At 47.8% G+C, this 12,942-nt stretch overlaps 3 protein-coding genes across 5 annotated transcripts; 2 read left to right on the top strand and 1 right to left on the bottom strand.

Moving 5' to 3' along the window:
* ehd2b (EH-domain containing 2b) lies at positions 1-5,560 on the top strand. 3 transcript variants are annotated; one of them, XM_029170245.3, is made up of 8 exons: positions 1-386; positions 1,332-1,415; positions 1,533-1,762; positions 1,839-2,015; positions 2,846-2,961; positions 3,665-4,077; positions 4,164-4,328; positions 4,433-5,560. In XM_029170245.3, the coding sequence occupies exons 3-8, from the start codon at positions 1,542-1,544 to the stop codon at positions 4,979-4,981; spliced, it is 1,641 nt and encodes a 546-aa protein (XP_029026078.1). In that variant the 5' UTR covers positions 1-386; positions 1,332-1,415; positions 1,533-1,541; the 3' UTR covers positions 4,982-5,560. The 3 variants fall into 3 exon arrangements, with proteins under 3 accessions (XP_029026078.1, XP_029026079.1, XP_029026081.1); XM_029170246.3 differs by having other exon boundaries at positions 1-390; XM_029170248.3 differs by having other exon boundaries at positions 5-390; positions 2,846-2,943.
* Positions 5,561-7,132: 1,572 nt separating this feature from the next.
* nup88 (nucleoporin 88) lies at positions 7,133-9,459 on the bottom strand. The gene has a single exon (XM_029171470.3). The coding sequence runs from the start codon at positions 9,414-9,416 to the stop codon at positions 7,257-7,259; it is 2,160 nt and encodes a 719-aa protein (XP_029027303.1). The 5' UTR covers positions 9,417-9,459; the 3' UTR covers positions 7,133-7,256.
* An 18-nt stretch (positions 9,460-9,477) lies between these two features.
* psmd8 (proteasome 26S subunit, non-ATPase 8) lies at positions 9,478-12,551 on the top strand. The gene is made up of 7 exons (XM_029171474.2): positions 9,478-9,635; positions 10,203-10,275; positions 10,365-10,467; positions 10,564-10,729; positions 11,170-11,270; positions 11,492-11,603; positions 11,760-12,551. The coding sequence occupies exons 1-7, from the start codon at positions 9,531-9,533 to the stop codon at positions 11,895-11,897; spliced, it is 798 nt and encodes a 265-aa protein (XP_029027307.1). The 5' UTR covers positions 9,478-9,530; the 3' UTR covers positions 11,898-12,551.
* The last annotated feature ends 391 nt before the right edge of the window (positions 12,552-12,942 follow it).

Below are 12,942 nucleotides of genomic sequence, written 5' to 3'. Positions count from 1 at the left end.
CGCCCTCTGGTCACAGCCAGCTCATCCCTGCCCTGAGCAGAGTTCGTGCTGACCGCAGCGTTGCCAGGCATCCCTGGAAGAGGAGGAGGTGTGTTAAAGGAGCGCTGGCCTGGGTCTGCTCAGCCTGCGTCTTTGTCTTGTGCTCTTTCAGCAACCAGAAGCAGATCTGCAGCTCATCTGAAATATATTAAACCCTGGAGAGGAGCAGTCTCCTGTAATCTAGGCGCCCTGACGCTCCAAGGCTCCTATTTGCTGTCAGAGGTACACCCATACATGTAGCTGCAGCTCCTCCAACACTGCGTCTGTGTCCTCCAGTCAAAATATTTTCCGAGCTCCAGAGGGAAGACGGAGACAGAAGGTGCCTGAAGAGCCTTCTTCCAAAAGCTGTGGGTAAATACCAATGTTCTAACTTTGAATATGACTGCTTATGTGTCTTTTATTGGAATTTAACTTTACACTTTGGATGTTGGTTACATAAGTGCAACAGCAGCTCTCAAAAACTTTCTTGGATAATTAACGATTATCCAAGAAAGTTTTGTTGACTGTAAATGCGTTAATTTGATTTCACCCTAAAGCATGACTTGCATGACACTGGTTCTTGCTGCAGACTAAAACCTTCTTGGTCCAAAACTGTGTTGCAACTGTGGTTCACGAACCCACAAGGCATTTTCCACCATCCTTGGACGTCAGAAATGGATCCCAGAGGCTTAGCCAAACTCCTAATTCCCTCAGGAAGCCCGGCCTATGAATCGAGGCCGGGACTTTTGTACGTAATGGCGCTCAGCTCACACTTAGTGTCTGCTGTGGATCTCCAGGCTTCGCCATTACAGCAAGAAGCCTTTCCACTGGTCTTGTGACATGTCAGGGCTGTGCTGCTCTTCTCCTCTGGGCATTTTTCGTCATTCTGCTCCAGTGTTGTTTGAAATGACTCCACGGTTGCCTTCTCGTCTGCTGACACACACTAACCCTGTGTGACTGCGCCGCTTTGCTTCTTCGCTGGTTCTGTTTCTGTCAACAGCAGTTCTTGAGGGTTACGCTTCTTTTTCCAAGTATGGACTGTCCTTGCATTTCATGTTCCGCCAACAGAAGCCTCGTGTGTTACTCACTTTCCTGTAGCAGAGCGTTTGTGTGAATCCTGATGCAGGGCTGGGTTGGAACTTTTTCCAGTGTGCACACCAGCTTTTTCCAGGCGTGCACTGACAGCGCCTGGCAGACTCCTGGAAGCGTTTCTCTCCTCGGATGAAGATTCCGTATTCTTTCTTCTCTTCTTTTTTGGGATAATCAGTTGCTTTGTGTCGGGATTAACTTCCACGGTTTTGTCCACATTTCAGGGGTGCAAACGGGAAAAGCCAGACATCAAACTCAACGTCAGCCATCCCGTTTCTCTTGGAGAGTGCAGGAGTTTTCAAGGACGAGTGAGTAGCATTTATATAAATAAAGGAAGCACCTGAAGCTTTTCCAGGGTCCAGCCACAGGAAAGACAACTCTAAACAACAGACACTGATTCTAGTAACAAACTCCTGTATCTCTAGTCGATCAAGATGTCGCGCTGGGGGCGGAAGAATGTGAAGAAGGCACCCGAGGTGGTTCGCACTGTGACCGAGGGGCTCAAGTCTCTGTATCAGAAGAAGCTGCTCCCTCTGGAGCAGTACTACGGCTTCCATGACTTCCACTCGCTCAGCCTGGAGGACGCAGACTTTGACAACAAGCCCATGGTGCTGGTGGTGGGACAGTACTCCACGGGGAAGACGACGTTCATCAAGTACGACGTCACCGCTCAGCACCTTCACTTAAACCTTGTGTGAGTTCCCAGTGAATGTTAAATGTGTGATTGACAGGTACCTACTGGAGCAGGACATTCCTGGAAGCAGAGTGGGACCTGAACCCACCACAGACTGCTTCACTGCCATCATGCACGGGGACATGGAGGGCGTCATCCCGGGCAATGCCCTCATCGTAGACCCCAACAAGCCTTTTCGCAAACTCAACCCCTTTGGAAATACCTTCCTGAACAGGTGAGAACAGGTGATTGCCCCCCACCCTGGTCCGTCTGCTGCCAGATATGTATCAGTGTGAAATGGATGCACAGCAAGAGAACATGGAGGGAGCTTTTAGCTCGATGGAATTTGAAGTCCTGGTGCCAAATTTCAGAGCAGGGAGGCACTTTCCTTATTTGTGGAAAAGCGGAGAAAGGGAGCGATCTCACCGGGGAGTGTGACGAAAGCGAATGCTCAGTTGGATCTGCAGCGTGTTCTAAGACGAGGTGAGGGGCTCCACGGCCCCTCTGCCGCGGACACGCGGGTTAGGTCACAGGTCACAGGTCACAGGTGGGAGGCTTCGGAAAACCAGCACAATGAGGTCCACTGTGTGAGCTGCCAGATCTCCACTCTTCTGAACCAAGAAGATTCTGTCAGAACCAGAGACACGCGACAGCGATGCAGCTCCTGTTCGTGGGCTCCAGGGTGAGGTTTTCCAGCTCTCTCCCTCCGCTGGGTGTTTTTGTCAACGTCTTTGCTTTGACTTCCTGCTCTGGGAGCCAGTGGCCTCGTTAAGCTTCTAAACTACAGGAAGTGGTGTTGTTGTTCTAAGCCGCACATCATTAGTGGACCTTATTGTTTGATTCTGGCACTAGCCGTCATTTTCCTTCAGGAAACGCAGCGCGAGAGGGTCCAGTGTGCACACAATGGCCTTGAGGGGGGGTGGGGGTGTAGAGCACAGCCTCCAATCTGCCCCCAGATCGCGTTGGCTCCTGTGATAAGGATTAAAGCCCTTTTTAGAGCCATTCTGGTTCTTGATTCTAATGCTCTGACCTCACTTTCCTCCTGTTTGCTGGTGAAAACACCAGGTTCCAGTGCGCTCAAATGCCCAACCAGGTCCTGGAGAGCATCAGCATCATCGACACGCCGGGGATCCTGTCGGGGGCCAAGCAGAGAGTGAGCCGAGGTGAGCGGAGTAGCAAAGGTGAGGAGGGGGCGTGGGGGGCGGCGACGAAGCACTTCCCTTCAAGTCATCCCACGACTCACAGCTTCGACGCTGACGCCTAACTCATGGAACCAGTTTACTCTGTCACAATAACACTTGGCAGCGGAGCCAGGAAACCTCTCCGCATCCATAAACTCCTAATCTCCAACAGACAAACTGCAGTTGACGAAATCTGTCTGTGAATCTGGAGGAATGTGCTGTTGACAAATAACCTCACCAAGATTTTTCAAGTTTCTCCCATTTGCACTTTGAGTAACACATCGTTCAACACGACCTGCATGAGTTTACTCACTCACCGACACTGAAATTCATTCAAGTTTTAAAAGTCCTTACGTTTTTCTCGTCCTCCACCTAAAAGTGTGGAGGTGAAAGGAACGGATTTGGTTCTAAAGCACAATAATCAGCGTCTTGTTTAAGAAAGAATTTTGGTTTGGAATAAAGTGCATTTAACTAGTTTACACAGACTTAAGGCTACAAGCACCAGCAACACTGGATGCATGATAGGAAATCGCTACAGAGTATTTTAAGTTTAATATGGAAAAGTCTAAGCTGTGATCCAGCTGTGGTCTTTGGAGCAGATGTGAGGTGACGGGTTTGTGTCCGTTGAGCTTCTACCCTCTCCTTCGTGCTTTAGCACATTTGGCCCCATGATGATGTCAACTATGTCTTTGCATTCACGCAGGCTATGACTTCCCAGCGGTGCTGCGCTGGTTTGCAGAACGCGTGGACCGCATCATCCTGCTGTTCGACGCCCACAAGCTGGAGATCTCGGACGAGTTCTCGGAGGCCATCGGAGCCCTGAAGGGCAACGAGGACAAGCTGCGCGTGGTGCTGAACAAGGCCGACATGGTGGGAACCCAGCAGCTGATGCGCGTCTACGGCGCGCTCATGTGGTCCCTGGGGAAGGTGTTCGGCACCCCGGAGGTCCTGCGCGTCTACATCGGCTCCTTCTGGTCCGAGCCGCTGCTGGTCGCCGACAACAGGAAGCTGTTTGAGCTGGAGGAGGAGGATCTGTTTGCCGACATCCAGAATCTCCCCCGCAACGCGGCGTTACGCAAGCTCAACGACCTGGTGAAGAGGGCACGGCTGGTCAGGGTGGGTGCCTGTGTGGTAACATGGTATTCACCAGCTGACACACAAAGTGAAGTGCAGGAGGTGAACTCTGGTGTGCTTCATCCCAGGTCCATGCGCACATCATCAGCTACCTGAAGCAGGAGATGCCGTCTGTCTTCAGGAAGGACAACAAAAAGAAGAATCTGATTTACCAGCTGCCAGTTATTTTCTCCAAGATCCAGCTGCAGTACAACATTTCCCCTGGAGACTTCCCCGACTGTGCTAAGATGCAGGTTAGTTCGGGAGTGAGAATCCTTTTGTCCGAGAGACTGTTAATGCTTAAATACGAAACGTCAGAGCCTCCTGCTAATCCATTGCATCCTTCCTTTCTTCGCAGGAGCAACTGATGGTTCACGATTTCACCAAATTCAAAACGCTGAAGCCAAATCTGATGGCGGCGCTGGATGAGCTGCTGTCCTCTGACATCGCCAAGCTGATGCCCCTCCTTCGGCAGGAGGAGCTGGAAGCAGGCGACCAGCCAGGCGTGCAGGGCGGCGCCTTCCTGGGGACCCGCGCCGGGCCCTTCGGCGAGGGCGACCCCTTCGCCGAGGAGAACGGAGAGGGCTGCGAAGAGGAGGAGGACTGGGTTGTCACCAAAGACAAAGCCAAATACGATGAAATCTTCTACAACCTGGCTCCCAACGAGGGGAAGCTGAGCGGCACCAAGGCGAAGGACTGGATGGTGAGCTCTCGTCTGCCCAACTCGGTTCTGGGGCGCATCTGGAAGCTGTCGGACGTGGACCGCGACGGCATGCTGGACGACGAGGAGTTTGCCCTGGCCAGTCATCTGATCGAGGTCAAGCTGGACGGCCACGGGCTGCCCCCGGAGCTCCCCACCCGGCTCATCCCGCCCTCCAAGCGCAGGCAGAAGGGCTCTGACGCATAGGCGCGTGAGCGGGTCCTCCGTCACCTCTGACCCCGATGCTTCCCCATCGTTAAAACGCACCACTCGCCCGCCCTCTGAGACTAAATCTGGTCTCCCACCTCGGAGCAGACTGTATTTATGCCTGAATCAGAGTATGTGAAGCCGCGTGGGTCTGGTTGCGTCCTCTGTTTGGCTCCTTGTAGCTTCCTTTTTACAGATGCGAGTCTAAATAACAGCCGGTGTCCTGTGAGCGAGCAGATACCACGTTTCCCTACATTCCTTCAGCGGCCAGGCTGGAGCGGCAGTATTGGTCATCCCATTTGATATAGTCCACTTGCTTCAAAGATTAGTTTCTAGCATGTAGCACGGCCACGTGGCACAGATCTAATATCTCTACTGCATTTACTCTGATGCTTCTCACTCCAACTTTGGTGCATATATTATTTTTATAATTGTTGCTGTTGTTGTATATGTGCTAACAAAACACGCCGAGATGAACTTTTTCAACCCGACTGAATGACTGATGTATTACTGACTACTGCACACAGCTCCTCCAGCTGTTATACCATTATAGTAACCAAATAAAAGGATCTGACTGTGTCTTGTCTGTTTTGTGACCTTTTTGTAAGTAGTAAACGTATGAATAACATCAACTAATATTTGAATGCAGCTCTGTTACCATTTTCTTTTCCATTCTGCTCAGTTGGTCTCTTAGTGACCACCCAGATAAACAGTGACTCACAGTCTCCCTTTGCCAAATACCCATACCACCATTTTCCAAGACTGCCCTCCCTCGTTCTCTCCACCGTCACAGTCCTTCTCTCTCCACTTGGTTCTCGCTTATATCCCCTTAAATACACTGTAATGCCTCTTATCGCTGGTTAATTTTATGAACCTTTTACAAACGTTATCCTGTGCTCTCGTCTGAGTCAAAAGCACAATAATGTGCCCCATGTAGAGCGGAGTGTTACACATGAGGCTTTCAAGGCTCGCAAAAGTGCTGGTGACTCCGCCTCCCTGCTCCACTCCTCCATGGAAAGACACACAAATGAGAAACAGAGGCAAATCCAGTCCTCTTCCCTCACTCGCTGGCTCGGAGTGACTCACATGTGAAGAATGCGGTGGGCCGGCCCTGGAGTTATTAATATCTTCTTTCCTAGGGTCCGCTAAGTTTCCTCAGGCTCATGCTCAGGATCTACACACTGTACCTTTATGAAAGGCTTTAACAACATCCCCCTATTTGGAGCGTTTTAGACGTGCAGCGAGCCGCACCCTGTGTGTGTGTGTGTGTGTGTGTGTGTGTGTGTGTGAGGGAGAGAGCAAAAGATGAAGGAAATGTTTCAAAGAGTCAACTAAGGTCACGAGACTCCTCCTAAGTGAAACACGGCTTCATGGCAGGCATCTCCACTGGCATCTGTTCAGTGACTGCTCACAATGGCATTTTAGAGTCCAGAACAACATTCTCCACTACAGTTTGAACAGCGTTCTCCTGTTACATAATTACACTCTGCTGAGTCATAAGCATTCCCAAACACTGGTTGTCCAATTCAACACACTACACTGAAGATAAACGCAAAGACCCGGGCTCAAGTAAAAGACCCCCCACATCATCAAACATCCCCAACAACGAAGCTTAGTCAACAGAACCGGGGTCTCCGCATACGTCACTCTGTGTTTACGTGGGGAATTCCTCACTTCGAGCCTGGACTGGAAGACAAACCGAGGTCAGCTCTGGGGCGACACCTGGTGGAGACGGAGCACAGCACCACCAGTTCCTCCGTCCACTGGTTGTGGCGCAAGTCAAAATGCAAAGTATCAGGGAGATTCAAAGCTAGAAAAAGCCTTTTTAAATTAAAGTAAATATGAATCTTTGTAAAAATACAGACCAGTATCTATTAACTGTCCCATATTGAACTCAACTACTTTACAAAGTCATTTTTATATTAATCACTGTTATACATCAGCAACTGGGTGATGAAACTGGTCACATCTGAGAACTTCAGCTTTTATTTTATGTCCAAAAATTGAGAGCGCACATTGAAAACAAGTTTACTGTTACCTACCAGACTCAAACCTTAACAAAAGCAAAGCTGCTGCATCCTGACGAGACAAACAGTCAGAGGCACAGTTCTATCAGCGTATACAAAATAGATATTCAAATAGATGCTCTGTTCAAATGTTACATGGCACAATCACTTTAACTAAGGCTCTCAGCATCCCATCAAGTTACAAACGAGCTGCATTCAAAAAAAGCATTTGAAATGTTTTAGTACGGCTTTATTTATTTCTGCAGTCTCTAGAAACTGAAGTAGTTTTTGATGTCCTTGATCTGCTTCATCATGTCACCAATTTGCTGTCCCTGTTCCCTCAGGACATCCTGCACAACCTTCTTCTGGTGAGCGTTGAGCGACACGGTGGTCCTGGCTCCAGGAAGCTCGGTGTCCACCTGTGTCTTCTGGTACTCCATCTTCATTTTCACCTGCTTGATGCAGTTCTCCAGGTGTTTGAGCTGCTCGCTGATGGCCTGCAGCTCCTTCTTCATGTCTCTCTCGCTGTTAGACAGTATGGGCAGCTGGCTTTGCTGACTGCCCAGCACACTTTTAACCTTGTTCATGATAGTTTCCTGGCGGTACTTGGCATCTTCGTACTTATCAGCGAGCCTCTCTGCTGCCTCTCTCAGACTCTTCCTCTCCTCCCTGCACACAGCCATCTCCTCCAGCTGCTTGTTCTTCTGACCCGTCAGGAGCTTCACCCTTCTCTCCATCTCCTCACGCGCCAAGTCCTGCTTGAGAATGTACTCCTCGCGGAAGACCTGTGTTGCCCGGCTGAGAAGCTGAAGACACTCGGAGGGTGGTGGTGATGTGTCCTTGTCCCCTGCCTTAAGCACAAGCGGATTGGTTGAGCTACGTGCCAGGATGTTGCGGATGTGCTGCTCGAAGGAGTCGCTGGCCAGCCCGCGCAGAGGGGAGCTAGCAGAACCTGGGCCTGGATGCGAACAGAGCAGGGGAGGAGAGGGAGGACGAATGGAGCTCAGCAGGGGCAACAGGATGCACTCATAGGAGTTTGTGATGCAGATCATGGTGGCACCCAGAGAGAGGTCAGACACAATCAAAAAGCCACGAACCGGAGCTGAGCGGCTGGTTAGGAGCGGCCTGGTGCAAAGAATGTGCTCTACGATGCAGCGCTTCTCAGCAGCGAGCTCCTGGAGACTGTCCTTATCTTCCTCATCGGACTGGAGGAACTTTTGCAGCTTGTTGACCCAGATCAGCCCCACGCTGTGCACGCCAGCTTCGTGAGTGCAGTGATATCTGTGCTGACACAGCGGATCTCTGTGCAGTCGGATTGGGCAGGTGAAATCCAACTCTTGAGGCTCCTCGTCGTCCCCTGTGGCTACTTTGAGCGTGAGCTCCAGCTCGACACACTCAAATACGTAGAGCGCAGGCACCGACTCCGTGCCTCGGATCCACTTTTCCACCGCTCTGGTCTCTTCCTCTTCTTCAGACTCCAGCACCACACAGTGATACAGCGTCCCCGTTTCCGTGGCGATGACAAGGATGCTGGGCACACAGGGCAGGCAGAGGATGGCACAAGCATCATAGCCATAGTTATCCTCCGCTGCAGGATACATGGGGAGGGGTCCGGCAGGTTTACTGAGACTCACGCCGTTCGCCTGGGACGTGTAGCTCACGTAGGTCTCCCCAGTCTCATAGAGGATGTACAGAGGATACACCTGCTGTTCTCTGGAGCACTGCGCTCTCAGCTGCCGAGGGGGCGCCGCGGCGGGCCCGAAGTCAAACGCCACCGCTATCTCGCCCAGAGATGCCGCATAGGAGCGGGCCGGGGCCCGGACGCCGCTGTCATCCTCCAGCTGCGACAGCGGCAGGAGTTTCGCCGGGCTCTGCGGCGACTTGAGGCCGTAAAACCGGATGGTGTTGTCCGACGTGAGCAGCACCAGGTGGGGCTCGTCGGTCTCGCTGGGGAACCAGGACGCGTGGCGCAGGCTCACGGACGGCGAGCTGGTGAAGAAGCGCTCCGCCACCGGGATGGTCCTGCAGTTGATCTCGCTCCGTCCGCCCTCGAACTCGGACCTCTTGCCCCAGCGTTGAGGCAGCTCCAGCACGGAGATGCCCCGCTGCCCGAGGAGGGCGACGTGGTGCTGCGTCGGACTGAGCAGCACCTGGCACACCTCGAACAGAGGAGGGTTGATGCACAGCAGCGCCTGGAAGCTGCCGCTGCGGGGACCCTCGTCCGAGTTTAGCTGCCGCAGGTTGGTGGTGTAAAACACGCGGTCTGTGTCGTCCCACACGAAAAGGTCTCCTCCTAAACAAAAAGTGAGGTTTTTAGCGACCTCCTTTTTACCCCTGTTCCTTTCATAATCCAACTTGTCTCGTATGTTTTTGAAAATTGCGTGGTTTGGTAAGTCATTCAGCCACCGTTCTCCGCCGAATGCCGCCATCTTGATCAACCGTCGGTCTCAGAGGAAAACCCAAAGCCCATAGCAACTCGATGGCTTTACGACAGTCGTTTAACGTATTACGTCGCCCGGTGTCGTACATTTTGCAGAATCACTATGGCGTTGAAAGAGACTGCGGGGCTGTACGAGACGCTCAAGACAGAGTGGAACAAGAAAAACCCAAACCTAAATAAATGTGGAGACCTTCTGACCAAGCTAAAGGTACAGCCGCTCCATTAAATACGAGTGATTCGTTTGGCTTCTTATTTTTATCATAAGTGAGACCGTTAGCAGCGTTAGCATGTGTAGCCAGTGATGCTAATTTTGGCTAGCCATGTTAATCCGTGTGGAGTTGTTATTATTTAACATTAAACCCTGAATCTCCTGCAGCCAGATTGTTTTCACACTAACAGTATTGCGCTCGCGTTTACCAACACGTTACAAGTTTATGTTTGAGTGATAATTTATTCATCTTAAAACGGCAGTCAAACAAAACGACATTAATCGATGCTAACGAAACTAACCACCTCTAGTCGAGTATCAAAATTTGACAACCAAAACAAACATTTAAACAAATAATCAGTAGCTTACTATTAAAGCAAACTTCTTTTATTTTTAGAGTTTTAGAGTTTTTGAGTTATTTTTAGGAAATCTACGTTTAGTCCATTTGATTTTTGTCATGATGTCATGGTTCATTTTATTGTCTCTGTGCTATGTGTTAAGATGGTACAATAACCATCTGTGTGCAACATTTATGGTAAATGACAGCTTATTTTTCCTTACCTGCAGATTTCATTACTGGAGCTGAACTTTTTACCAACCAGTGGGTCTGCGCTCACCAAGCAGCAGCTTATTTTAGCCCGTAAGTACAGGACAGCATTCACATTAGACATCTACTCTATGACAGTGTGTTACAGTGTTTTTTCAGGGTGTTTGTCTGTCTGTTTACAGGTGATGTCCTTGAAATTGGAGCTCTGTGGAGTATCCTCAAGAAGGACATCCCATCCTTTGAGAGATACATGGCCCAGCTTAAATGTTACTACTTTGATTACAAGTACTGTTGTCTCTCTTTCCTTTTAAGTATAGTGATAATTTGTTATGCACTACCTGCAATTTCTGGCATTTCACCTTCTTTATCCTCATCATTCAGAGAGGAACTTCCTGAAGCTGCCTACATGCACCAGTTGCTTGGACTGAACCTATTGTTCCTGCTGTCTCAAAATCGTGTGTCAGAGTTTCACACAGAACTTGAGAGACTGAGTGCACGAGACATTCAGACCAATGTGTACATCAGACATCCAGTGTCTCTAGAGCAGGTGCGGCACTTAATATTCTTTATAAAACATAAACTGAGAGTTAGATATCGGTTTGATTTTCTGTTATGTTTGTTGGACGTTAAGGTTCAAGTTCTCATCACTGTTTTATTTCTTTGTCTTCTCATTTTATTCCTAATGCTGTTTCTATGCTATAATACAAGGACAATTGTTTAAATAAGGGTAGACGGTATAGATAATGAACGGTTGTTTGTATTTCCAAAGATATTGGAGAACTTACTTTTGGGTTTGCCCTTGTTGATATTTCACCAATCATTGGTCATCACTGACTGATTCTGAACTTGGCCTGAAAAACACTTACATATTTTTGTATGTGTGTAAATAATTTAAATATACAATGGCCTAATTATTTTTAACTTAGTCATAGTAAAAGCACAAATGTTAAACGATATGTTTATGATATATTCTGCTTTCCTTTTCAGTACCTGATGGAGGGAAGCTACAACAAAGTATTCCTCGCCAAAGGAAACATCCCTGCAGAAAGCTACACCTTTTTTATAGACATTCTGCTTGACACAATTCGGTAAGAATCAGTATTGCTACACATGTGCTAAACCTGTAGCACTTTGTTTATGCATTCCAATTGTTAACAGTATGTTTAAAATAGTTACGATTGGCAACCTTAACAGATTAAAAAAAGCAGAGCTGATTTATGGGTTGCATTAGATTATATTCATATACGTTATAAAACAGCAGCCAATTTTCTAATCTTGTCTCCTGTCTGACCTAACCTTTGAATTGCAGTGATGAGATTGCCGGTTGCATAGAAAAAGCATATGAGCAGATCCAGTTCAGCGAAGCCACTCGTGTGCTTTTCTTTAGTTCCCCCAAAAAGATGACAGAATATGCCAAGAAGGTATGTATGTAATTTTAGGTCAAGCGATATCCAGAAAATAAAGGTGAAAAATTTAAAGTTTTGTCTTTAGTGCAAATGTGTGTTTTTTTTAAAACACCAGATTTTATGACTAATAAAATGACCAAATAACTAAGTACAGTGTCTTTTTTATTTCAGAGAGGATGGAGTTTGAGCCCAGATGGCTATTACTCTTTCACCAGTCAGCAGCAGCGGACAGAGGAGGTGAACATCCCCTCTACAGAGTTGGCACAACAGGTCATCGAATATGCACGACAGTTGGAAATGATTGTGTAATCCGCCCCCAGGAACACACTCAACCATGTACAGACACACATGCTGCTGATCCAGTTTACTTCTAGTCAGCACAAATGCAGTTTCCACTGAGGTTGGAAGAGAGTGGTTGATTTGTTGCATACCTAAATAAATCAATCGGCATATATAATTTTCGGCATTTGTACCTATCTGCAGGTCTTCCTGTTGGGCAGTTTGTTGTCATTTGAATAGATGGGGAACAGAACTAACTGTTGAACAGATGGCCAGTCTATTAAATGGCTGTTATGTGTCTACTTTTATCCAAGGCATCTAAGGGTTTAGTCATCAACAACTTGTGACCAAAAAACAAAACCTCAGGCCTTCCACTCTTTTGCAACAACAAGTAATTTCATTAAAATTACCCTGTGACTTTGTTTTAGCATCACACACAACTGTGACCACAATTCAACTCTTTCCCCCTAAATTCAAGCAAACTCTTTTTGTATACAAAGTTCATTTTCTCCTTAGCAGCGCTTACAGAAATGTATTGCCCTTGCCTTGTATCCTAGCAACTGACGAAATTGCCATTGAAGTTTGAGTGTTTTCTAAATTGTAATGCCTCTTCCTCACTCGATGGTTTGTAATCCAGTTGATCTTATGTTGCAAATCTTTGTCTGCAATAAAAGATTCAATGAATACATTTCTCTCTTTTTTTATACTACACCTTTTAACATTATTTTGAAGCAATCCATTTACTAAATCTCATCCATTTTCAGATTGCAAGTTGTCAACATAAACATTTTGTTGTTTCACCCTCATTCGACATCTTTGGTTGTTTGATAAGATAACTGATTTTCGTGAACTACTCAGAATTAGCTCACTCGTTTGGGGGTTCATTATACTGGGAAATGATCTTTGATGATGGTCAAGATCTTTTTTTGTTCAAGTTCTTTCAAATGATTTATGGAATGCACTAAGAAGTCGGGCTACTGAAAAACAAAGCAACCTTTTTTTATTGTTTAAAGATTAAAGATTTAATACACAGCCTTTTAAAACAACATCTTAGGTGAGTGTATCAGGTTAATAA

The sequence above is a fragment of the Betta splendens genome, chromosome 13, assembly GCF_900634795.4.
Source record: "Betta splendens chromosome 13, fBetSpl5.4, whole genome shotgun sequence".
NCBI lineage: Eukaryota > Metazoa > Chordata > Actinopteri > Anabantiformes > Osphronemidae > Betta > Betta splendens.
This window is presented reverse-complemented; position numbering and strand designations above follow the sequence as displayed.